Source organism: Condylura cristata, unplaced genomic scaffold, assembly GCF_000260355.1.
Source record: "Condylura cristata isolate star-nosed mole 26May11 unplaced genomic scaffold, ConCri1.0 scaffold00017, whole genome shotgun sequence".
Lineage (NCBI taxonomy): Eukaryota > Metazoa > Chordata > Mammalia > Eulipotyphla > Talpidae > Condylura > Condylura cristata.
In genome coordinates this window covers 5058556-5083194 of record NW_004567118.1, presented here as the reverse complement: position 1 = coordinate 5083194, position 24639 = coordinate 5058556, and the positions used below count along the sequence as shown (strand labels likewise).

General features: G+C 39.3%; 1 protein-coding gene across 4 annotated transcripts in view; it reads left to right on the top strand.

Annotated features, from left to right (window-relative positions):
* Positions 1 to 4208: 4208 nt before the first annotated feature.
* CDK12 (cyclin-dependent kinase 12) overlaps positions 4209 to 24639 on the top strand; it is a 67509-nt gene continuing 47078 nt past the window's right edge. The window contains exons 1-5 of one of the 4 annotated variants that reach the window (XM_004684253.2): positions 4209 to 5803; positions 9800 to 10687; positions 18229 to 18405; positions 20056 to 20195; positions 21516 to 21686. In XM_004684253.2, the coding sequence (XP_004684310.1) occupies positions 4755 to 5803; positions 9800 to 10687; positions 18229 to 18405; positions 20056 to 20195; positions 21516 to 21686 (2425 nt within the window). In that variant the 5' untranslated portion in view covers positions 4209 to 4754. The remainder of the gene's footprint in view (positions 5804 to 9799; positions 10688 to 18228; positions 18406 to 20055; positions 20196 to 21515; positions 21687 to 24639) is intronic. The other 3 variants (XM_004684252.1, XM_012726355.1, XM_012726354.1) reach the window with 3 other exon arrangements.

Sequence of the window (24639 nt, the reverse complement as noted above, 5' to 3'; positions counted from 1 at the left end):
AAATTTTAACAAAATTTGGTCACAAAATAGGAAGTTACAATTTCTTATTTGAAGACACAAATGAAGTGACATTGCTGAAAAATGTGTACTCTAAAAGAAAGAGACACGTTATTAAATAAGAAAACCATTGAAAATTCACACAGGAACACCTTCTTTTATGGCAAGAAGGAAGACATGGACAAAAATCACTCCAATTTTTTAAAAAAGATTTATTTATTTATGCGTACAGAACTGGGGTACAGGCCAGAGGTGCAGGGCCATGAGAGGATTCACCAGAGACAGAGAGGGTAGCAGAACAGGCAGATTGATGAAGTACACTGCTGAGGATAGCAGCAGGCTGCTCAGGAGAGGTCTGCCGGGCCATGTGGATCACTGCCAGGGCCTTGATGGAACATGCACTGAAGTGGCTGCGGCCAGCTTGCTCACTCCAAAATTTTGAGAGCCTCCAAGGACTTTATATTTTTGTTTTCCAAGAACGGTTTTTATTCATTTATTTTTAATTTTCTTTTTACAATTTTAAAAAGGACAGGTTTTTATGGCCCTCTCTGGTGGTACAAGGGGTTAAAGCACAGCACTCTGATGGTGGCTGCAGCCCCTTCAACCTGAGTTCCCATCCCAGCCAGGAAGGTGGCCCACAATGCACAGCAGACCTCTCCTGACCAGCAGTCTGTTGCTCCCTCAGCAGTGTACTTCGTTGGTATGCCTGTTCTGCTCCCACTCTGTCTTTGGTGAATCCTCTCACTGCCCTAGAGCCTCTGGCCTGTATCCCAGTTCTGTATGCATAAATAAATCCTTTTTGAAAAATAAAAGGACAGGTTTATCATGAAAAGGAAAAAGAAAAAGAAAGGCACCAACATAGTAACAAACAAGCAGGAGAGCTGCTCCAAGGTATTTTTAAATATTTACTTATTTGTTGCATAGAAGAATTGGGGTGCAGGCCAGAGGTTTGGGAGGTGATTCAGTAGAGTGGGGAGCAGAATATGCAGATCTGCTGAAATATATTGCTGAGGGGAGCAATGAGTGAAACAGGAGAGGTCTATAAAGGAAAAAGTTATTATAACTTCAGTTATATATTTCCTCTTCTATACAGCCTAAATGGAAGTTTCTTGACTTGCTTGAAAGAAATTACAGGGAACATAAAGTCATAATCTGATTGATCACCTTGGGGCTTACAGAGTTGCCCTGACAGTCTGCACTGAGAGTTCATGCAAATAAAGCAAATAACATAGTACTCCAGCCTCTGAGTTCAAAGTTTTCCTATGGAGTAAAGCAACCCTTGGTATATAAAAATACTGTTGTTAGCATTTTTTGGACCAGATCCTACAATTTTAAACAGATTTCGTATTTAAAATTTGGACACAATTTGAGAGAACTAGAGCAGAGCGTTTTTTCAGCATTATTGAGATACAATTGATGTTTTAGTGGAATGTTAATCCACCAAAAAGAAAGGATAGTGCTAGAGAAAGAGTACCAGGCCTCCCTGGTGGCTCATGGGTTAAATTCTCAACACTATGAAGTTAAAGCTAGTCACTGCAGCATGAGTTCCATCCCAGTCACCGTGGTGACCCAAATGGCCCAGCAGACCTCTCCTGTCTTGCCCTCTGGATCCCATCAGCAGAGTATTTCAGTAGATCTGCCTGTTCTGCTCCCCACTCTGTCTCTGGTGAATCCTCTCACCCCTGTCCCACACTTCTGACTTACACCCTAATTCTTGTATGCATCAGTAAATACAATAAATCTTTAAAAAAGAAAGAGTACTGGCCTACATTTAAAAACAGAACTATCCTTGTTTCTCAGGCTTCCAACACATGAGTGTAATCTATGTTGTTACACTTTCAACACAACAGCATGAGTGTAAATATGTTCAACTCTTTTTAAGTCTGTTTTCACCCATTAGGTGCTAATAATAATATCCATCCTGGCCATCAGGTGATTTATTGGTTCAACCAACATTTATTGATAGGCTTAAAAAGTTCTGTGGAAATTATAAAGTACCATAGAAATATGTAAAGTTTCTGTGAAATTACTTATCTGTATGAGGAAGCCATTTTTCTCTAGAATAATGTATTGAAATATTAGGGAAAGAAGCATACTTGAATTTAAAATTGTCTGGGTTCTACCTGATAGCACAGCACTACATAGCTAACTGCAGCCACTGCAGCACGAGTTCAATCCTGGCCCAGATGGCACAGCAGATCTCTCCTGTCTCACCACTGCTCCCCTCACCAATGTATTTCATCAAGCTGCCTGTTCTGCTTCTCACTATGCTTCTGGTGAATCCTTTCACCACACTTGTGCCTCCAGCCTATACCCCCAGTTCTGTATGCAAAAATAAATAAATCTTAAAATTTTCCTCTGTAAGAACTTGTCTACAGTGAAATTTCCACATGCAGAGGTCTTTATTATTCATTGTCTGAAAGCCACATCATCATTGGCTAAAACAATAAAATGTAGCTTTGGGAAAAAAGATTCAGTGAAAGGCTTCATTTATTCTTTCACTAAAGGTCTCCAGTTGGAATCATGTTTATTTCTATTAGATAGATATATTTCTACTTCTGATTAATTTGGGTGATGATTTTTATTCTTCAACATTTTAACATATTGCTGTAATATTTCCTGTTGCCTTCACTTTTTCATTTCACTATGAATGTAGGTACATTAACAAACTTTAACTCATTTAAAAGAGAAAAAGTAATTTTGCTGAGCTCATGCAGTGTTTGTTAGGATGAGTCAGTCACTTAATCTAATTGGTCCACAAGTCTCATATCATCTGTTTTCTTATCAGACATTGTGGGGAACTTTTAACATCCAGGCCCTCTTAGGGCAATGCATGAGGAGTTACCAAACATGAATTCCAGTGTCTAATTTTCTCCTTTTTTCTTGCTAGCATTAATTTATCTACAGATGATTGAAAGATTGTGAAAAACTTACCCTTTTTCAATTCTAAACAAGATTTTTGGACTAAAAAATTTAGGTAATAAACTTTTGGGGGGAGGGGGTTACCCATCTGATCAAAATTTGAAGAGCATTTTCAGGGAGTGATTTTGAAAGTGGATTTTCCTGCCCTCATTCAGAATGTCCCTAATTTACTGGCTAAATCTTCCCATCTTCACATTTACAACTGTGTACGCTTCCTGGCCCTTCTCCAATGCCTTACTTTTATAAACTTTCTATTAACTCCCCTAACTTTCTTTAGAGCCTCTGCAGAGCCCGGTAAATCTTGTGATATTAATATACTGCCTTTATTCCATTTATGGGCCCTGAGAGGGCACTGTTATACAGCAAAGACACTGAAAGCCTCACATGAAATCGTTGAAGAAGGAAGAAACTTAGACAAGGCAATTCTCTGTGTTTTAGTTTTCTCATTTATACAATACTATCTCAGAGGGTTGTTGTGAATTAATGTGTGCAAAGGAGTTTTGAAAATAAAAATGAGGGACAGTGTTAAGATACTACTTTTTTTCTTTTTGTACATGAATGTGCTTCTAGTTCACAGTTATAATCTTCTGTGTGAAGATGAAAGGCTAAGTGATACCAGAGAGCGATGGATACCATTAGGTGATGATGAGCTTTCAGGATTTTAGATTTTAAACAGAGTATTAAATAATTTCACAGGATGTACTTAGCGTCAAACTTGAATTTGAATCTCGACTTTGACTATTGCTGGACTAGCTTTGTTATGTGGAGTAAATTACTTAAATTATTTTACTTCTTAGTCTAGGTTTATCTGTAGAACAGGGATGAGGCGCAATCTTTGCAGGATTGAAAGAGAGAAAGCTCGTACTATATAAATGGGGAAGCATGTTACAGAGACTTGGGCTGAAATGTCACTACCTTCGCTCTGTCCTGTTCACAGTATTTTCATCCTAATGATAAAAGAGTCGTAATCAAATACAGTATGCGCTGGAGCCTGGGTGTATTTGTTCAAAAAAGTTATCAATAAAGTTTTGAAAAAAAAATCAACTCGTTCTATTTCAATAAAGCCTTGCTCAAATTGGCAGCAAATATCTTATCGCGAGAAACTGGCGGATTGCGATTCTTGCGCGAGAGTTGTTCTCGCGTTGTTTTTCGATCAAGCAGTGACGAGAGGTGAAAGAGAAGCCTAAATACCGCGAGAACCGAGTATGTTCTCGCGGTATTTGCGGAGATTGCCCCCTCCCCCCCCTTCCCCAAGTGCCGTTTCGGTTTAACCTAGTGTGAGACTGAGTCTGTGTGAGGGAGCGAGTGTGTGAGCTATTGAGGTGAGGCCGTGGCTAGAAAAGGGGCTCCCTCAGGAGCGAGGGACAAAGGGTGCCTGAGGCACCTAGGCTGCGGGACCCCGCGACAGGAAGCCGCCCCGAGCCGGGCTACCGGGTAGGGGAAGGGCCCGCGCAGTCCTCACAGGGCCCCAGAGCCAGAGTCGGGCCCCACAGCCCCGGGCGGTCGGCTTCCTACTTCCTCGATCTCCCCGACGCCGGGGCCTGAGGATTGGCTCGGCGGCGGAGGAAGCCAACAGACTTGAGCAGCTACCCGTTGTCTCGCAACTCCACTGCTGAGGAACTCTCATTTCTTGCCTGGCTCCTTCACCCCCACCTCATGTAGGAGGGTGCTGAGGAGTCGGGAGGGAGGAGGAGCCTGGGCTACCGTCCCTTCCCTCCCCACCCCCTTCTAGGGGCGCTTTGGTAGGCGTGGGGTTGGGTTGGGGGGGGTGGGTGGGGGTTACTTTTTGGAGTGCTGGGGAACTTTTTCCCCTTTTTGAGGCCAGAGGAAAGGGAATGCCCAATCCAGAGAGACATGGGGGCAAGAAGGACGGGAGTGGAGGAGCTTCTGGAACTTTGCAGCCGTCATCGGGAGGTGGCAGCTCTAACAGCAGGGAGCGTCACCGGTTGGTATCGAAGCATAAGCGGCATAAGTCCAAGCACTCCAAAGACATGGGATTGATGACTCCCGAAGCCGCACCTTTGGGTACAGTTATCAAACCTTTGGTGGAGTACGATGACATCAGCTCTGATTCCGATACCTTCTCTGACGACATGGCCTTCAAGTTAGACAGGAGGGAGAATGACGAACGCCGTGGAACTGACCGGAGTGACCGCCTGCACAAACATCGTCACCACCAGCACCGACGGTCCCGGGACTTACTAAAAACTAAGCAGACCGAGAAGGAAAAAATCCAGGAAGTCTCCAGCAAGTCGGGATCGATGAAGGACCGGATATCAGGAAGTTCCAAGCGTTCCAATGAGGAGAACGATGACTATGGGAAGGCACAGATCTCCAAAAGCAGCAGCAACAAGGAATCCAGGTCCTCCAAACTGCATAAGGAGAAGGCCCGAAAGGAACGGGAGGTGAAGTCTGGGCACAAAGACCGGAGTAAAAGTCATCGGAAAAGGGAAACACCCAAAAGTTACAAAACCGTGGACAGCCCCAAACGGAGATCCAGGAGCCCCCACAGGAAGTGGTCTGACAGCCCCAAGCAAGATGATAGCCCCTCTGGAGCGTCTTACGGCCAAGATTATGACCTCAGCCCCCCACGATCTCACACCTCCAGCAATTACGACTCTTACAAGAAAAGCCCCGGGAGCACCTCCAGGAGGCAGTCGGTTAGCCCTCCGTACAAGGAGCCTTCCGCCTACCAGTCCGGCGCCCGCTCGCCCAGCCCTTACAGCAGGCGGCAGAGGTCGGTGAGCCCCTACAGTCGGCGGCGGTCGTCCAGCTACGAAAGGAGCGGCTCGTACAGTGGCCGGTCGCCCAGCCCCTACGGCCGACGGCGCTCCAGCAGCCCTTTCCTGAGCAAACGGTCTCTGAGTCGGAGCCCGCTCCCCAGGTGAGCCTTTGCCAAAAGGGCTTTTCTCAGGGCGGGTTGTGGGGAGCTGGCTGTTGGTCACGGTAACCTTTTGTGGACACCACCCCACCCCGCGCGGCCCCTTTGGCTGGAACACTTAGTGGCTAGTCATTCAGGTAGGCGAGTCAGCTCTGCGCCCCGAATTGGAGAAGCGGCGAGTTCACAGGCCTAAAGCTGCTAAAGGTAGGTTCTTCACAGAGCTGGGCCCTCCTTTGTAGCGCCAGTGACAAGAAACGGGTTCCGGTTGTCAGAGCTTGTCTGGCCTTTGCTGCTTTGTTTTCAATTTTTAAAAATCACCTTGGGATTCTTTAGATTTCAATGGCCCTAATTGGAGCTGAGGGGAATTTCAGATTTTCAGTTGTATCTTAACGGCTACTTGCCCAAGTCACATACCAGTTATGCTGTCCACTCTAAATTTCTAAGCTGAGTTTGTAATTGATAGTGAGACTTTGAACTGATATTGCTAATGGAAATTTAACTGACTCTTTTTTTCCCTTTTGATGCAGAAATTGGTTCCAAGGGTAATTGGGTTTTCCTAACAGCATTGCCACTGGCCTGCCCTATGAGTACTGCAGTTTTCAGACTTTTTCTCTAAAAATTAAATGGCAATAGTTCGTTCATGGTGATATTTTTGCAAGAAAGCTACATTAGTTGTTAAGAGTTAAATTAACTACAGAAGACTGTTCCTGTTTCTGGGTGATGAGATAAATATACCCCTCTCTGTCCACAAAAGCAGAAGATGGCTTTGGGGTTATACCTGAGTGGAATTCTAATTTTGCTTTATGACTTTGGCAAAAAATTTAATTTGTCCACGCCTGAGTTTCTTCATGTGTAAAGTAAGAATAATAGCTGTCTACTTCTAGAGTTGTGAGGATTAATAAGCGAATATGACTGGCATAGCACAGAGACTGACACCTGGAGCCTGTTCATAAATTCTGAGTGAGGAAAATGTTGTTAAACTGAGGTAGAGAAATTATGTTAATTTGAAAAAAATCCATCCATGTCTTTTATATGTCATGTGAATAACTTTCTTACTTAATAAATCTGTGAACTATTTTAAATTCATCAGGCTTCAGCTTTCTAGATGTGAAGAGTCTGAAGCTCTTTAGTCTTCCCTCTCCACCTCTGTCCCATTTTATTATAATTTTTCAAGCTTAGAAAAGGTAAAAAGAATTACAATGAAGATCCATGTATGTACCATATAGATTCTGACAGTTAATATTTGCAATTTATTTTAAATCCATCTCTTCGTTAGTCCATCTTTTGAGTCAGGTCAGAGCCAGTTGCAGACATCAGTATACTTCATTCACTATAAACACTTAAACATGTATACCATTAGCTAGAGTTTAAATTTTTCCAGAGGTGTGAGGGGTAAAATATAGTCAATGAAACATTCTAAGTGTGCCATTAGTAAAGTTCCTTAGTTTTTAAAAAGAAACCTAAGAAAATGTTCTTAGAAAATTTGTTTATTGAGGAACTAGCTATACTGAGGCTATTCTGAAAATTTTTGCTGTTGTGGGGGTTTGGGAGTTTCAGTAAGGACTGCTGTGTTTCATGATTCCTTTTGGGTTCTTATCTCAAGTTCTCTCTTCCTGTACTCATTTAATTGGTGCCAGAGCAGTAATGGTGAAAATAAATCATGAAATAATTGGAGACCCAGTATGTTGGTATAAAGCACAATGTAAACACTGCATAATCTCAGATTCATATGCACATTTTTCATTGACTTATAGAAAGCATTATATGTTTGTATTATACATGACAGATTTTCCTTCATTTATTGGAATTGTAAACAAACAGTAAGTACAGTTTCTTAGAGTCAGAGTAGAGAAACATAGATCCCTTCTGTGGTATTCTGTTTTTCCTTGGGAAATACAAAAATTAAATAAGCAACATTGTTTTAAAAGATTGAAAATGCTTTAGCATCCACCAAATTATTAGTGATTAGTAGCAATTTCATTTCAAATGTGTAGAGCCAAACCAGGAGAAAAATACATGTTATTGTAGAAAAATGTTTTATTTGTACCTATTTTCTATTTGCTGTTGCCTCTCCCTCTTTTGCCTTCTTTCCTTGAACAGTGGATCTGGACCTCAAATGTAATATTTCTGAGGTAAAAATGCCATGAGCATATGGCCATCCAAATGTCCTTATTAACGGTAATCTTCTGTTCAGAAATTAAAGGATTTGTAACAGAGTTCCTTAGGAAGATTTAGTCATGCCGAAAGATTGCAGAACAATGGTTTATAGAAAATGGCTCCTGACATTACTTAGTGTTTGGGATTTTAGAAATTTTTCCTGGGATAGGATGTTTATTTTATCCCAGCTGTAATTCAGTCAAGAAAAACAAAAAGCAAACCCAGCAACCTTGTTAAAGTTATTGTTTACAAGAGAAGTTTTAACTCCCTTAAAGGTAAGTAGATGGTAAATGTATATAGCTATATCAATATTTTATTTCTTTGTATTCATATATACATGTTATTTTAAGTTTACTTGAGTCCAGTATTAACTTAAATGACTTTAATATAACCTCTTTTTTTTATTTTTGAGGAAACTTTCAAAAAATAGTAGAGGTATAAGTAAGTCATAACTACCATAATGTGAATTGTTTCTCCCATACATCCTTACTATTCGTTTTTGAACATTTCTATTCATTTCAGTCTTACTACTCACTCATTAAAGATAGAGGGAGATACTATTGGAGATGTAGAATGTGAACAGTTTGTTTTACTCTACTGGGAAAATTATGTTTTTATTAGTCATTTTTTAATGTTACTTTTTTCCTTACACTGAGACCTGAACTTCTTTGTTTTTATTAATAAATAAAAATAATCAATGAGGCTTAGGTTTCAATTTGGAATAATCTGTCTGATAGACTCCCAGTCTTCACTTCCCCAGTGCTTCCCTTACTAATAAATTGAACATACAGCAGTACCTTGCTTTATGAATTCCTAAAAAGTGTATTGGAAATCATTTTATAGTGAAAGCGCTAAAAGCCATCATATTTTTGAGGAATTTTAATTATTATGATATTTTCTTCAGTTTATTTTATGAGTCTTGTATTTTAGGTGTTACCCTAGTATAGGTATAACTTAGTAATAAACCAAAGAACAAAATCTTTCCCCAAGATCTGTCTAGTAAGTAGTTCTCTAGTTAAAAAATTTAGATTTTGGTGAAGCTTGCTAGTTACTTTTAACTTCTTGATTGCTGTAATTCATTTTCAGTGTAAAGTGTGGCTATATTTTCCCTTGGTCAGAGATAAAACAAAGCTTTAAAAGTAATCATGGGCCCTCCCTGGTGTTGCAGCTGGTTAAATCACAGTACTACCAAGCTAGCCAAAGCCACTTCAGCATGAGTTCAACCCTCAGCCAGGGAGCTCATCCACATTGCATAGCAGACTTCAGTCTGACCCTCTGCTCCCCTCAGCCATGTACCTGTTCTGCTCCCCACTCTACCACTGGTGAATCCTCTCACTGCCCCTGCACTTCTGGCCTATACCCCAGTTCTGTATGCGTAAATGAACAAATCTTTAAAAAAATAAATAAAAGTAATCATTACAAATATGAGTTTTACCATTGTGGGGGGAAAAAACATCAATCTGTCTTCCCTCAGTTGAAAAGTAGTGGAGAGTATTTTTAGTGTTACGTGATTCAAATATGTTTGTCAAGATTTAGTTCCATTTCAAATATATTAAAATTTTTTTGCAGTTTTAGGTTTATAGAAAATTTGTGAAGACTACCTCTGCATGTTTTTGCATCCAGTTTCCTTTTTCATTAACATCTTATTTTAATATGGTATATATTATCATTAATGAATCAATATGGTACATATTATCTGATAGTACCTAATCTATTTCTAAGATTGCTAAATTAGTCAAAAAGTTTTTTTAAGTTGACAGTTCTCCATCCATTTGTTATTGTTTTTGTTTCGTTTTTTTTTTTTCACTGTTGCCTGCATTTATCTACTTTTTCTTTTTCCAGTAGGAAATCCATGAAGTCTAGGAGTAGAAGTCCAGCATATTCAAGACACTCATCTTCTCATAGTAAAAAGAAGCGATCCGGGTCACGCAGTCGACATTCCAGTATCTCACCTGTCAGGCTTCCATTGAACTCCAGCTTGGGAGCTGAACTCAGTAGAAAAAAGAAGGAAAGAGCGGCAGCTGCTGCAGCAGCAAAAATGGATGGAAGAGAATCCAAGGGGTCACCTATATTTTTGCCTAGAAAAGAGAACAGTTCAGTAGAGGCTAAGGATTTAGGCTCCGAGTATAAAAAGTTCTCCAGAGGTATCAAATTGGAGAAATCTGCCCCAGATACTGAACTGGTGAATGTAACACATGTAAACACAGAGGTCAAAAATTCTTTAGATGCAGGGAAAGTAAAGTTGGATGAAAACTCTGAAAAGCAACCTGTTCCTAAAGATTTGAAAGCACAGGGAACAAGAGACTCTAAACCCATATCATTGAAAGAGGAGATTGTTACTCCAAAGGAGACAGAGACATCAGAAAAGGAGATCCTGCCTCCTCTCCCCACAGTTACCTCTCCTCCACCTCCATTACCAACTACTACCCCTCCACCTCAGACACCCCCTTTGCCACCTTTGCCTCCACTACCAGCTGTCCCACAGCAACCACCTCTGCCTCCTCCCCAACCAGCATTTAGTCAGGTTCTTGTTTCTAGTACTTCAGCTTTACCCTCTTCTGCTCATCCAAGGACATCTACTCTGTCCTCTCAGGCAAATTCTCAGCCCCCTGTACAGGTTTCAGTGAAGACTCAAGTATCTGTAACCGCTGCTATTCCACACCTAAAAACTTCAACATTGCCTCCTTTACCTCTCCCACCCTTATTACCTGGAGATGATGACATGGATAGGTAAGTGTCATAGCTAACTGAAAAACCTAACCCTTTTGATCTAAGTGTAATACATTTCTGTTTTCAAATTTTGTTAAAACTGCTCTAATGCATGGCTGTTAGAATACTTTTATGACTAAGAAATGCCTTTGATGTTTGATTTTCAAAGGAAAACTCTTTAATTATGGCATTACTTGGGGAGAGAATTTGAGAGAGTTTGAGGCCTAAGAACACATTCTCTCATAAGTTTATTGATAAGACAAATTTTTATTCAGGTTTCTAAGAATCCGTATCATTTTTCCCCTAAATTTTATGTTGCAAATTATTATAGCTGTAGAAATACTGAAAGAACAGTACCCTTATACTCTTCCCCCAGAATGAACCAATTGTTAGCTTTTGCCACTTTATAGTGACCCTTTACTGCTGATTACTTTAGCATGTCTCTCCTAACAAGAATGTTTTTCTGTGTAATCACAACAGTGTCATCACCCTAAAAAATGTATCAGTTTAATAGTATTATATCACAAATAATCATCTGAAAAATTACCCTCGTTTTTTTTCCCTCTAAATCCAGGGAAAAGATTTATTTTGAAAAGTGCTGCTTTAAAGAAAAAATTACTCTATAGGAAGCAAAAGAACAATATATAGAGTCTTTGCTAATTAGGATATGAATTCACAGTGGAATGATGGGAAGAATTCTAATTTTAATGAGTCCTAAATATTGAGAATTGAAGTGATTGTGAATCATGGATCTTGACTTTATGGATGACATTAAGAAATATATTTAATTTTTTTGGCAACTAGCTAGGCAAGTTTCATTCAACAAACATGCTTTAGCAGTTACATAAGGTGGCAACCTTTGTATTTCTATTTATTTTCTATTGAGATCCTACTCTCTTGTTCTTTAGGATATGAGTTTTAATTTTATAACAGAATTTTATTGTAAGCACAGAAATCACTACCACCTATCTTTCATTCTTGATCAGTTCCCAAGCTTTCATTATAGGTGATATCAGTAATATGAATTGTGATATATTTAAGCCCTTTAGATCTTATTTTTTCCGGATTAGCCTCTGTGCATTTTAAGGTGCAATTGCACGAGATAAAATTAAAAAATATTTTGAGGTCTCCCGGTGGGGTGCAGGTTAAGTTTCAGCATTGTTACCCCTGTTGTCTGATTTAAGTCCTTGACCAGGGAACTAATCCACATATAGCACAGGAGATGTCTCCTATCTCACACATTGCTCCCCCTCAGTAGTGTACTTCAGTAATTCCACTGTTCTCTTCCCCACTCTGTCTCTGGTAAATCCACTCACCCCTCTGTACCTGGCCTACCACTAGTTCTACACACATACACATATACAAAATTTAATGGCTCCATTATTAATCAGTGGTAAATTTTGATTTTAAAGAAAAATTCCACATGGCCTAATACTAATTCATGAAATTCTACCACAGTTTGAGCATAATCATTAACAGAACTTGGCCCTCCCTGGTGGTGCAGCGGGTTAAATTGTAGCACTGCAAGCTAGCCGCAGCTGCTTCAGTGTGAGTTCCATCCCTGGTCCTGGAGGTGACCCATATGGCACAGCAGACCTCTCCTGTTTCCCCACTGCTCCCCTTACAGTGAACTTTGTTGATCTGCCTGTTCTGCTCCCCACTCTGTCTCTGGTAGATCCTCTCTGCCCCTGAACCTCTGGCCTATACCCAAGTTCTTTATGCATAAATACATACCTTTTTAAAAAGTAACAGAATTTATATATTATGTAGAAAAATTTGGAGTACATAGTATAGTTCTCACAGATAAAAACAATGAGTTTATATATTTTGTGTTGAAAAAAAGTTGATTATCTACCCAGAGAAAAATAATTTAAATATTAGTGTACATAGTGATAAGAAAAATCTGTGGCTAAAAAGATATTTGTTTTGAAATATTTATTTGGTTTACTAAATAACTATTGAATCTACCTACTGTGTGTCAGTATAGCATGCAAATTTCTAAAGGTAGAGTGGTTTTGATAAAATGTATATAGTGATTTCTGTCTTTCAGATTTGGCATAAAGGGTCAAATAAGACCATTTAATGTTGAATTATTTGTGGTTGTCCTTAAGAGTGTGTCTGAGAAGTGGCAAAACTTTTTAACGTAATTATTTTTATATTACTACTTTTAAAAAAGGTTTTTATGCATACAAGAGCTAGGGTATAGGCCAGAGGTGTGTGGGGGAGGTAAGAGGATTCACCAGAGACAGAACCGGCAGATCTACTGAAATAACACTGCTGAGGGGAGCAGCAGGTGAGACTGGAGAGGTCTGCTGTGCCATGTGGGTCACCTCCCTGCTTGGGGATTGAACTCATGCTGCAGCGGCTGTAGATTGCTTCCTAGTGCTGAACTTTAACCCCTTGTGCCACCAGGAAGCCTCCCCAATGTAATTATTTTTAAATTTATGATTATCATCAGATTTTTCCTCCACTAGTTACACAGCCTAAGTTTTTTAAAAGATTTAATTTTATTCACTCAAGAACTGAGGTACAGGCCAGAGGTGTAGGGGCTGGAGTGAGGGGGGTAGTTATTGATACGATTCGCTGGAGACAGAGTGGGGAACAGAACTGGCTGACCAGCTGAATTTCACTGCTGAGGGGAGCATTGGGTGGGACAGGAGAGGTCTACCACGCCATGTGGACCACCTCCCTGGCCAGGGACCAAACCCTTGCTGCAGCAACTGTGGATAGCCCCAAGGGAGGGCCTTGTGCCCCCAGGGAGGGCCTCACTATCAATTTTATTTTCACCATGTATTAACTTTAGTTCAAGCTCTTGTGTGTGTGTGTGTCTATCCATTTGCGAGCTTCTATTACTTACATGAAAAGTAGTTTTTACATAAGAAAAAAATTTCAAGGAGATACATTGAAATCTGCATATGGAATTCACATTTCCTTTCTGTTTTCTCATGTGAGACTGCAGCATCTTAAATTTTAAGAATGTGATTCATCTTTTTATTGTACTGCTACAGTTCTGTGATCATACCAATAGAAGAAATAATGTAGTCAGTGAATATTGGTAACTTGAATAAGTAAAACTGTTGGGAGGAGCTAGGATTGGGGCTTATGTGAAATGATAGGTAATATAGTTAAGTGAGTTGGCACAAGGATGATGTAAAGTTTAAGAGTATTTGTTTTCTTTTGGGAAAAGGATGAAATTCCTTCAACCATATATATTTAGGGGAAGAGTATATTAATTTAGGTATCAATGCAGGAGGAAACTTTACTGATGATATTACAAAACCCTTTCTGATTTGTGGTCTGCAATTTTTGGTTTCAGGTAGCAAAAGTGGGTTCACCCACAATGGTAAAACATTCTTCATGAACGTAGCTATTTGTAGGGATCTCCTGCTTTTTTTTTTTTTAATTAAAGATTTATTTGCATACAAAGCTGGGATACAGGTCAGAAGTGCAGGGGCGGTGAGAGGATTCATCAGAGACAGTGGGGAGCAGAACAGGCAGATCAACAAAGTACACTGCTGAGGGGAACAGTATTCCCATAGGGTCAGGAGAGTTCTGCTATGTCATGTGGTTCACCTTTGGAGCTGGGGATTGAACTCCCATTGAAGTTAGCTGCAGCTAACTTGCAGTGCTACACTCGCAGCAGTACACTGCTGAGGGGTGCAGCTGGCGAGACAGAAGAAGTCTGCTACCCAATGTGGGTCACCTCCCTGGCCAGATATGGAACTAGTGCTGAAGCAGCTGCAGCCACCATTGTAATGCTGTGCTTTAACCTGTTGTGCCACTAGGGGGGGCCCCCCTAGTTGAAGTATCTGTATATACCTTAAGTTAGAATCTGTGATATCCTTTAAGGCTATATCTTTTAAAGTATTGAACTTTGTATAGAAAAGAAAGGTTTTGTGTTTGATTTGATTTAGGATTTTGATTTAGGATTTTTCTAACTCATGGTTCCCATTTTTTATGCATTCAAGTCAGGTTTTTAGTTGAATCTGTTTATAAAAATAAATTACTTTTTTTTTTTTTTAAGATTTTATTTATTTGTGCATACAGAACTGGGGTACAGGCCAGAGGCTTCACCAGAGACAGAGTAGGCAACAGAACAGGCAGATGGTCAAAGTACACTGCTGAGGGGAGCAGCGGGTGGGTCAGGAGAGGTCTGCCACACCATGTGGTCACCTCCGGGGCTGGCAGGAATTGAACTCATGTGGAAGCGGCTTTAGCTTCTTAGTGCTGTGCTTTAACCTGCTGCGCCACCAGGGAGGGCCCTAGTGCTGTGCTTTAACCCACTGTGCCAGCAAGGAGGGCCAAAATAAATTACTCTTTAAGTGGAGGAGATAGATGATCAAATGGGTTATATTGTTATAATTTGAAAATTACCTAGTAAGAAATTAATTTTCTTGTTAAATAGTTCGTGTCATTTTATATTCCTTATTAACACTAAGAACTTCTTACTAGAGGTGTTTCATTGTGTCTATAAACTAAATTCCATAGGCTATAGACTATATATATTCTAAAATACGATACATCCTGTGTTTTATCTTGGTAAAATCCTTGGGCAGTCCTAGAACTTGACAGCTTTTTAAAATTATTATACATGAACATATGCAGCCACTTGTGAACTCATCTACAACTCTAAGTGAGGTATCAAAGTGTTATTGATAAACACTTTCTGATATTGAATCTTCATGTAATGACTTAAATATTCATCATGTTTCTCTGTGTTAAAATGTCTCTGCATCTACCATATGTCTCGTACTCTGTAGAGTTATAGTTTACTACTTGCACTATTTTAAAGATTAGAGGCCATAATGTTGTTAAGCATTGTAATTTTATACCCCATCATTATTTCAGGGTTTTCCATACATTGGAATTTGTTGAAACTGTTGAAACAGGATTTGACCTCTATTCAAATTGTGTGCCCTAAACTAGTAGCAATATTCTCCTCAAAACACATTCTTTCTTGTAATAAATGCAGTAAAAATGTAACTTTCCAGGGCCAATACACAGTATTTCACAGCAGCAAACTATACTGTATTTGAACCCATAAAGTAAACCCTGTATAAGACAAGACCTAAATATAAAACATTGTTTGAACTTAAATGAAATGATGGTGAGAGAATTTAGATACTTTGATTCTAGTGAAACAGACAAAATGATCCTCTGAAATTTTGTGGGGAATCTTACAGAGAAGGAGTCTATTTCTAGATCATGAGGAATTGAAATGGACATTATATAATTGAGAAATTAGGAATTTTCTTTCTCTGAATGTCTTAAAAACTGGAGAAATCTTTAAAGTTTGTGTTCATCCTGACTTGAGTTTTCTGGCAGTAGGCTTTGTTTCAGAGATAGAAAAGCTTTGGTCAAATGTGTGGTGTGTTCGTCTCTGTAAGAATCACCACAAAGTTTCAGAGGGTCATTTTGTACTCCACAGTCTGTTGGTTCTGAGTGATTTGATTGTACTTTCTGATTTACAAGAAATTAAAATGATAAAAATTAGTAAAAAGTAGTATGCTTTGAGATTTGGACATGAAGAGTAATAGTACATATATATATATATATTTTTTTTTTAAGATTTATTCTTACAGAACTGGGGTACAGGCCACAAGTATGGTGGGTTTCATCAGAGACAGAGTGGGGAGCAGAACAGGCAGATTTACTGAAATACACAGCTGAGGGGAGCAGCAGGCAGGTCAGGAAAGGTTTGGTGCTCCATGTGGGTCAGCACCCTGGCCAGGGATCAAACTGTGCTGCAGTGGTTTTGGAGAGCTTCATAATGTGGTGCTTTAACCCATTGCGCCACCAGGGAGAGCCCAGTAGTATACTTTGAAAACATACATTGCAAGAGATAGATCTGTTCTTTATTCTTCTATAATAGAAATATTCAGTCAGAGAATATATATTTTTATATATCCACTTGTCCAAAAAGTGGAGCAGACTTCTAGTGTGGGTAGAATTCCTAGATTCTTTTCAACTTTTTTATAATGTGATGTAATAGAAAGGCCTTACTGTCTAGCATGTTTTTTTCTTTTCTTTTTTTTAAAGCTGTTCATTTTTGCGTAAGAGCTGGGTTGTAGGCCAGAGGTGCGGGAGATGAGAGGATTCACCAGAGACAGTGGGAAGCAGAATAGTCATATTTACTGAAAGTGGAAAAGTGAGCGAAACAAGAGAGGTGGGTTAGATTCTGGCCAGGGATGAACTCAGGTCATCATGATGGACCAAGGCACAAGGGAGGCCCCAGTATGGTTTCATTTGTAGGTATGAGTTTTTATACTATGCTATCTCTTCAGAGACCATATAGGGCGTAAGTAAATTGAGGTGGTTAAAAAATTGGCTCTGGAAATGTGACTGTTCCAATCCAGAAGAATTATCCTTCTTTCCAACTAACTGCTGAAATTTGTTGATTATGAAAGGTGTTCAGTTTCCAGCTGTCCTCTAGTGATTCTAAAGCAGTTGCTTGGATGCTTTAGGTTTTTACTTTAAGGATTATTTTATCCATTTTGGCTAGTCATATGTGGTTCTCTTTGCTTCTAAATCAATTGAATAAAGCTATATATTCAGTAGTTTTGATTTTCAGCCTAGCTATATTTCTTATAAAACACTTTTTTTTGTAGTATAGTAGCATATAGTAATATAGTAATAAAGTAATGTTGAATTTTCATTCCTTATTTAAATCTTTGCAGGTTATAAAATATAGAGTAGATATCGTGAACTACAGCGAGTTGTGGTAATACTTTGTGAATTTAAGATGATGGCTTCCTGTATTTTATTTCATCTCAATAAAAATACAAGTAGATCCTTAGGAAGGACATTAGAGAACCTGTTGTTGCAGGAGCTATAAATAATAGCCCAAAGTTTTAATTATCTCTTTATTATACTGTAGATTTCTTTTTGTAAAGTCCAAGTATGTTTAACTGGAAATATACTCTATTTCCTTGAGTGTTAAAAGCTTTTCTTCTCTTAAATCTTTGTAATTCTGTAATGAACAGACAATAGAAATACCCCTTTTACCACTACTGGGAGATAATACTTACAGTAAGATTTTAGTAGAGACCACATTCACAAAACGTTTATATATAAAAGTTCTTGATTATTAATGTCCTTTACTGTGGGTACATACTTATAGGAGAACACATAGCATATATAAGGTTCAGTACTCTCTGCAATTTCAGGCATTTGTTGGGGGGCTTGGAATAGTGATCTACTATATTATAGAGTGGTCTACTATATATGCTTTTTTTTTTTAAAGATTTATTTATTCGTACAGAACTGGGGTACAGGCCAGAGATGCGGAGGGTGAGAGGATTCACCAGAGACAGAGTGGGGAGCAGAACAGGCAGATCGATGAAGTATACTGCTGAGGGGAGCAGCGGGCGGGTCAGGAGAGGTCTGCCACGCCATGTGGATCTCCTGTGGGGCAGGCGGGAATCGAACTCATGTGGAAGTGGCTTAAGCTTCTTTGTGCTGTGCTTTAACCCGCTGTGCCACCAGGGAGGGCCCGCTTTTAAAAGTTTTATTTGCATATTCTGTAAGTAACTGTGATCTTTCTTTTCTTCTCTATTGTTTAGTCCAAGAGAAACTCTTCCTTCAAAACCTATAAAGAAAGAGAAGGAACAAAGGACACGTCACTTACTCACAGACCTCCCTCTCCCTCCTGAGCTCCCTGGTGGGGATCCGTCTCCCCCAGAATCTCCAGAACCAAAGTCAAGCACACCACCTCAGCATCCATATAAAAAGAGACCAAAGTGAGTTTTTGGAGTGACCTGTTCTTAATTAGAGCTTCCTTCCTTTCTTCCTTTTTTTCTTTTTTTAAAGATTTATTTATACATACAGAACTGGAGTACAGGCCAGAGGTGTAGGGGCAGTGAGAGGATTCACCAGAGACAGAGTGGGGAACAGAACAGGCAGAGCAAGGAAGTACACTGCTGAGGGAAACAGTGGGCGGGTCAGGAGAGGTCTGCCATACCATGTGGTTCACCTCCGGGGCCAGGGATCGAACTAACACTGAAACAGCTGCAGCTACTTTAAGTGGTGCACTATAATCCCGGGAGGGCCAGAGCTTCCTTTCTTTTACCTTTGGTCCTAAGTCTCAGACTTTCTTCCATAACCCATACCAGTAGGATCATAGAAACTTGGGCCTTATATATATCTTTCATGTTAATGGATAAAAACCTTTCTGGGAGACCTGTTCATCTGCATAAGCAGAATTTATTTAAATTTTTAATATGATTTATTTTTATTCATTTATGCATACTAGAACTGGGGTGTAGACCAGGAGTGCTGGGATAGTAGGGTGGGTGAGGATTCATCAGAGATAGAATGGGGTGTAGAACAGGCAAACCTACGAAATATATTGTGGAGGGGAGCAGAGGGCAAGACAGGAGAGGTTTGCTGTGCCATGTGGTCAGCTCCTTGGCTGGAGATTGAATTCAGGCCACAGTGACTGGCAATAGCTTGATAGCACTGAGATTTTAACCCCTGTACCACCAGGGAGATCCTGCATAAGCAGACTTTAGATACCGAAGTGTGTTTTTCAGGAAAGCAAAAATCTTCCAAAACCAAATATACCATGAGCACTTGACTCCTTCATAGTAGTTTGTAGTTCATAGTAGAACATTAGAGAAGAAAATATTCAGAATGTGTCAATCATGGATATAATATGAAATATACATAATATATCAGTAAATGAAAAATTAATAGATGTGGAATTTTTTTTGCCCTTGAACTACCTAAGTTTGGTTTAATCTTTTTGTGTTGTTAGCATTCTTCTCAGTTATAAAATATTTTTTATCATGTTTTATTCCCATATATTTATATTTTATTTTCATAGTAGCCTATGATGTAGAGATTCTTTCATCCCAATTCATAGTTGAGGGAGCCAACGCTAAGTATAAGTCAGAAAGTAAGTAGCAGATCTCTTATTTGATCTTATTTCTTCCTGAAGACAAAAACCCATGTTTTAGTGAGAAATGGTCTCTTCATATCATTTGATTCCTGCCTTTTTTTTTTTTTTTTTTAAAGATGTATGTATTCATTTATTTGTGCATACAGAACTGAGGTACAGGCCAGAGGTGCAGGGTCAGTGAGAGGATTCACCACAGACGAGTTGGGAGCAGATCAACAAAGTCCACTGCTGAGGGGAGCAGGAGCGGGTCAGGAGAGGTCTGCCTCCGGGGTGGAGATCAAACTCATACTGAAGTGGCTTTAGCTTCTTACTGCTGTGTTTTTACCTACTGCGCCACCAGGGAGGGCCCGATTCCTGTCTTTTTAATAAATACAGACATAAAAGATTCAAGTGCCAGAGAAGCCATCATAAAAGAATTCTCTTTTCTTCTTTAAATATAATTAATTTTTTAAAATAATTTTATAAATTTTATTTTTGTTTTGCCTCTTAGAATTTGCTGTCCTCGTTATGGAGAAAGAAGACAAACAGAAAGCGACTGGGGAAAACGTTGTGTAGACAAGTTTGACATTATTGGGATTATCGGAGAGGGAACCTATGGCCAAGTATATAAAGCCAAGGACAAAGATACAGGTAAATACTGTTTAAAATTCACTATGTCAGAATATAAAAATTTAACAATGCAAATAATATCTTAAGTAGATTTAACAAAAGTAAATTTTGAGTTTTAATTCTGTCTCCAGAAGTTGCTAAATAGACTAAAGTGTTCAAAAAGCACAGTATAATTGTTTTATTATTATTAATTTTTCAAGATTTTATTTAATTTCCTGTAGAAAAACTGGGATGCAGGCCAGACGTGCTGGGGAGGTGGGTTTAGAGGATTCACCAGAGAGTAGGGAGCAAACTGGGAGGATCTACTGAAATACAGTGCTGAGGGGAGCAGCAGGTGAGACAGGAGAGGTCTGCTGTGCCATGTGGATGGTGGGCCTTTGTAGTGGTAACGCTAAGACTTAATCCCTAGGCCACTGAGAAGACCCTTTTCTGTTTTTTGTTGTTGTGCATGGTACATATTTCATGACTACTTGCTGGAAATCTAAGAAAAGAAAAAAATTTCTAAGTTCCTCTTTGCTTAATAGAGGGGGTTTATCTTAAAGATAAAATGAAGTAGTTGAATTATTGGTATATTTTTTTCCCCTTCCTTTCCCCATTTATTGCTATATTTTATTTAAAAGATTTATTTATTTATGCATACAGGATCTGGGGTGCAGGCCAGAAGTGTGGGTAGTCAGAGGCTTCATCAGAGACAGAATAGGGAGCACAACAGATGAACTGACTGAAAAACACTGCTGACGGGAGCACCGGCTGAGGCAGGAGAGGTTTGCTGCACCATGTGGGTCACCTCCCTGGCTGGGGACTGAACTCGTGCTGCAGTGGCTGCTTATAGCTGTATAGTGCTGAGACTTAGCTCCTTGCACCACAAGGGAGGCCCCAGGCCTGATTGAATTTGAATTGAAATTTTCATCTTAAGAGCAAAGATAAAGAGAACATAGTATTTTTTTTTTTAAAGATTTATTTATCTATTCATACAGAACTGGGGTGCAGGCTAGACGTGCAGGAGTGGTGAGAGGATTCACTAGAGACAGTGGGGAGCAGAACAGGCCAACTGATGAAGTATACTGCTGAGGGGAGCAGTGGACGGGTCAGGAGAGGTCTGCCACACCATGTGGTCACCTCTGGGGCTGGGGATCAAACTCATGCTGAAGTGACTTTAGCTTCTTAGTGCTGTGCTTTAACCTGCTGTGCCACCAGGGAGGGCCCCATAGTATTTTTTTTTAAGAGAGTTATGTGGTATATCATTAAATTAGGCAATAAATTTGCTTTTAGAGCTTGGTTCATAATGGTCGCTAAAAAATGCTAATTGATACTAATAATTGCTTGAATTTGTTGTGATAGGTGAGCTAGTAGCCCTGAAGAAGGTGAGGTTGGACAATGAGAAAGAGGGCTTTCCAATCACAGCCATTCGTGAGATAAAAATCCTGCGTCAGCTGATCCATCGAAGTGTAGTCAACATGAAGGAAATTGTCACCGATAAACAAGATGCTCTGGATTTCAAGAAGGACAAAGGTACTGGCAAAGAACCACCTTTCTATAGGATAGATTGGTACATCTTCACTTTCTTTCTTTCTTTCTTTCCTTGTTTGCCTGTTTGAAATGGTTAGCAGTTCATGCTAAAATCAGCTTCTTTCATTAATTCATAGCAGAATTATAAAATTGACAGATTGCTGAACAATGTATGTTTTATAGAATACCCACTCTCTATCAGTGTACTTTAGAAGTCATTAAGAGTGTGCTAGCACCTAATAATGTAGGCTTATAAGTAGCAAAAGGTCCTCTCTGAATATTTTTGTCCATTTTTTAACAAATTTTAGCAAAAATAATGGAATTTAAAACCTACACCAGTTATTCTTATTTTTACATTATCATATCTGTTTTTTTCATAAGCATCCACGTTTTTACACAGCTTTGCACTGACAGTTTAGAATTCATAGAAGTATATATAAAATAATCTCATTCAGGTTACATAGTAGTATTCTTCCCTGGATTCATAACTTTTGCCTTAGTGGATAAAATTGTTTATGATTATGTTTGAAATAACTCATATGCCTATGATTATTACCCAGTCTACTTTTACTATAGCAAATCTGAAGGTTTTTAGATGGACATCTGTGAAGATGGCATCGGTAAATGTAGCCCTGAGTATTAACAGAGATTATGACTAATGTACACAAAGTTAGGAGGTTTATGGATAAAGTTAAGCAGTGCCTCAAAAGTTAGGACTAGGGGAATAGCCCCCTCAAGTTTCATAGGAGTAGTTTTAAAGTAAGTAAATGCTACAAAATTATTTAGATAAATTTATAAAAGGTAAGTCTGAATAGAGTTGAGAATACTAGGTATATTTCTCTGATCATAAAAATAATAAAATGTATAGCTAGGTTCTGTACAGAGGCACAAGAAAATGATAATTGGTTGCTCATGGTGAGGGGTGTATTTCTCTTTTTTTAAGATTTATGTATGTGGACCCTCTCTGGTGGCACAGCAGGTTAGGACATAGCACTGCAAACTGGCCACAGCTGCTTCCGTGCAAGTTCAATCCTGGCCCCAGAGGTGACCCACATGGCGCGGCAGACCTCTCCTCGCCCACCCACTGCTCCTCTTAGCAGTATACTTCATCGGTCTGTCTGTTCTGGTCCCCATTCTCACCACCTCTTACCACCCCTGCACCTCTGGCTTGTTACCCCAGTTCTGTATGAATAAATAAGTAAATCTTTAAAAAAAAAAAAAAAAGATATATGTATGCATAGGAGAGCTTGGGTATAGGCCAGAGGTGCAGGGGTGAGAGGATTCACCAGAGACAGAATGAGGAGCAGAACAGGCTGATCTACTGAAATACACTCCTTAGGGCAGCAGCAGGTAAGACAGGAAAAGTCTGCTGTGTCATGTGGGTCAGCCCCATGGCCAGGGTTTTAACTCATGCCATTGATTGCTTGATAGCTCTGAGTCTTAACCCCTTGTGTAACAGGGAGACCAGTAGGGGCTTTATTTTTAATTTATGCCATTTTCTACTATTTAAATAATTTATTATGCAGTGTTAAAGTTTTTTTTTAATTAAAAAAAGTAATATAACTGAATGTGGTACATTCCCATTGTAAAAAGTATAAAAGAGCTAGAAAAGGAAAAATAGCAGTTATTCTCTCCACTGTAGTCTATGCACTCCATTCTCTCCACTTCATTACACCATCACCCACAGAAAGCGACAATGCTACTAGCATTTTGCCTTTTTTCCCCCTAGTATTTTATACCATACATATTATATTTCTTTTGCCATAACCAAGATCACAGTATATTTGACGTTTCATAACTTGTCATAAGCAATTCCCCATACATTGTTAATGACAGTGTTCAAAGATAGATAAATCCAAATTTACTTCATTAGTCCCTGTTCAGCAAATACTTGCCAGCTTAAAAAAATATATAGTAGTATATCGAACAATTTTGTGCATAAATATTTGCATTTATTTACTTAGTGTTTATTTGCTTAGTATACTTTTTTAAGAAATCTACTTATTTATGCATACAAGAACTGGAGTGTAGATCAGAGGTGAGAGGATTCACCGGAGACAGAATGGGGAGCAGGAAAGGCAGATTTACTGAAGTACACTGCTGAGGGGAGCAGTGGGGGAGACAGGAGATGTCTGCTGTGTCATGTGGGTCACCTCCCTTGCCAGGGATCTAACTCATGCTGCAGTGGCTTGTTGTAGCTCGATAGCGCTGAGACAAGCCTGTGCCACCCAAGAGACCCATTTAGTGTATTTTCTTACAACTAGAATTATTTTCCCAAAGGTATTTTCATGTTTCATGTTGGGTTCTTTTAAGAAAGAAACAATTTATGTTATATCAGTGAGTTCCTATTCTACTATACCAATTTTAATAATTGAGTATGTCTTTTTAAAAAGTTGAGGTTTTTTTTTTTTTTTTGCTTTATATCAAGGTAACATTAGTTTAGAACATTGCCTAAGTACCTTAATTACAGTTTCTCTCAACATGTCCTATCTCCATTAAAAGTTGCCTTGGGGCCCTCCCTGGTGGTGCAGCGGGTTAAAGCACTGCACTAAGAAGCTTAAGCCACTTCCTCATGAGTTCGATTCCCGCCTGCCTCGGAGGTGACCACGTGGCGTGGCAGACCTCTCCTGACCCGCCTGCTGCTCCCCTCAGCAGTGTACTTCGTAGATCTGCCTGTTCTGCTCCCCGCTCTGTCTCTGGTGAAGCCTCTCACCCTCTGCATCTCTGGCCTATACCCCAGTTCTGTATGAATAAATAAATAAATCTTTAAAAAAAAAAAAAGTTGCCTTGGTTGGTGAAGTATGGTATTATTTTGGATTGCATTCCATATACTAATTCTTAGTAGTTTTTTCATGTACATCAATTTTATTTATATTCTGTTACTTTTATTAAAATATGTTGATGTACATTATTTTAATTTCAGGTACACAAAATAATGATTTGATCTTTGTATACA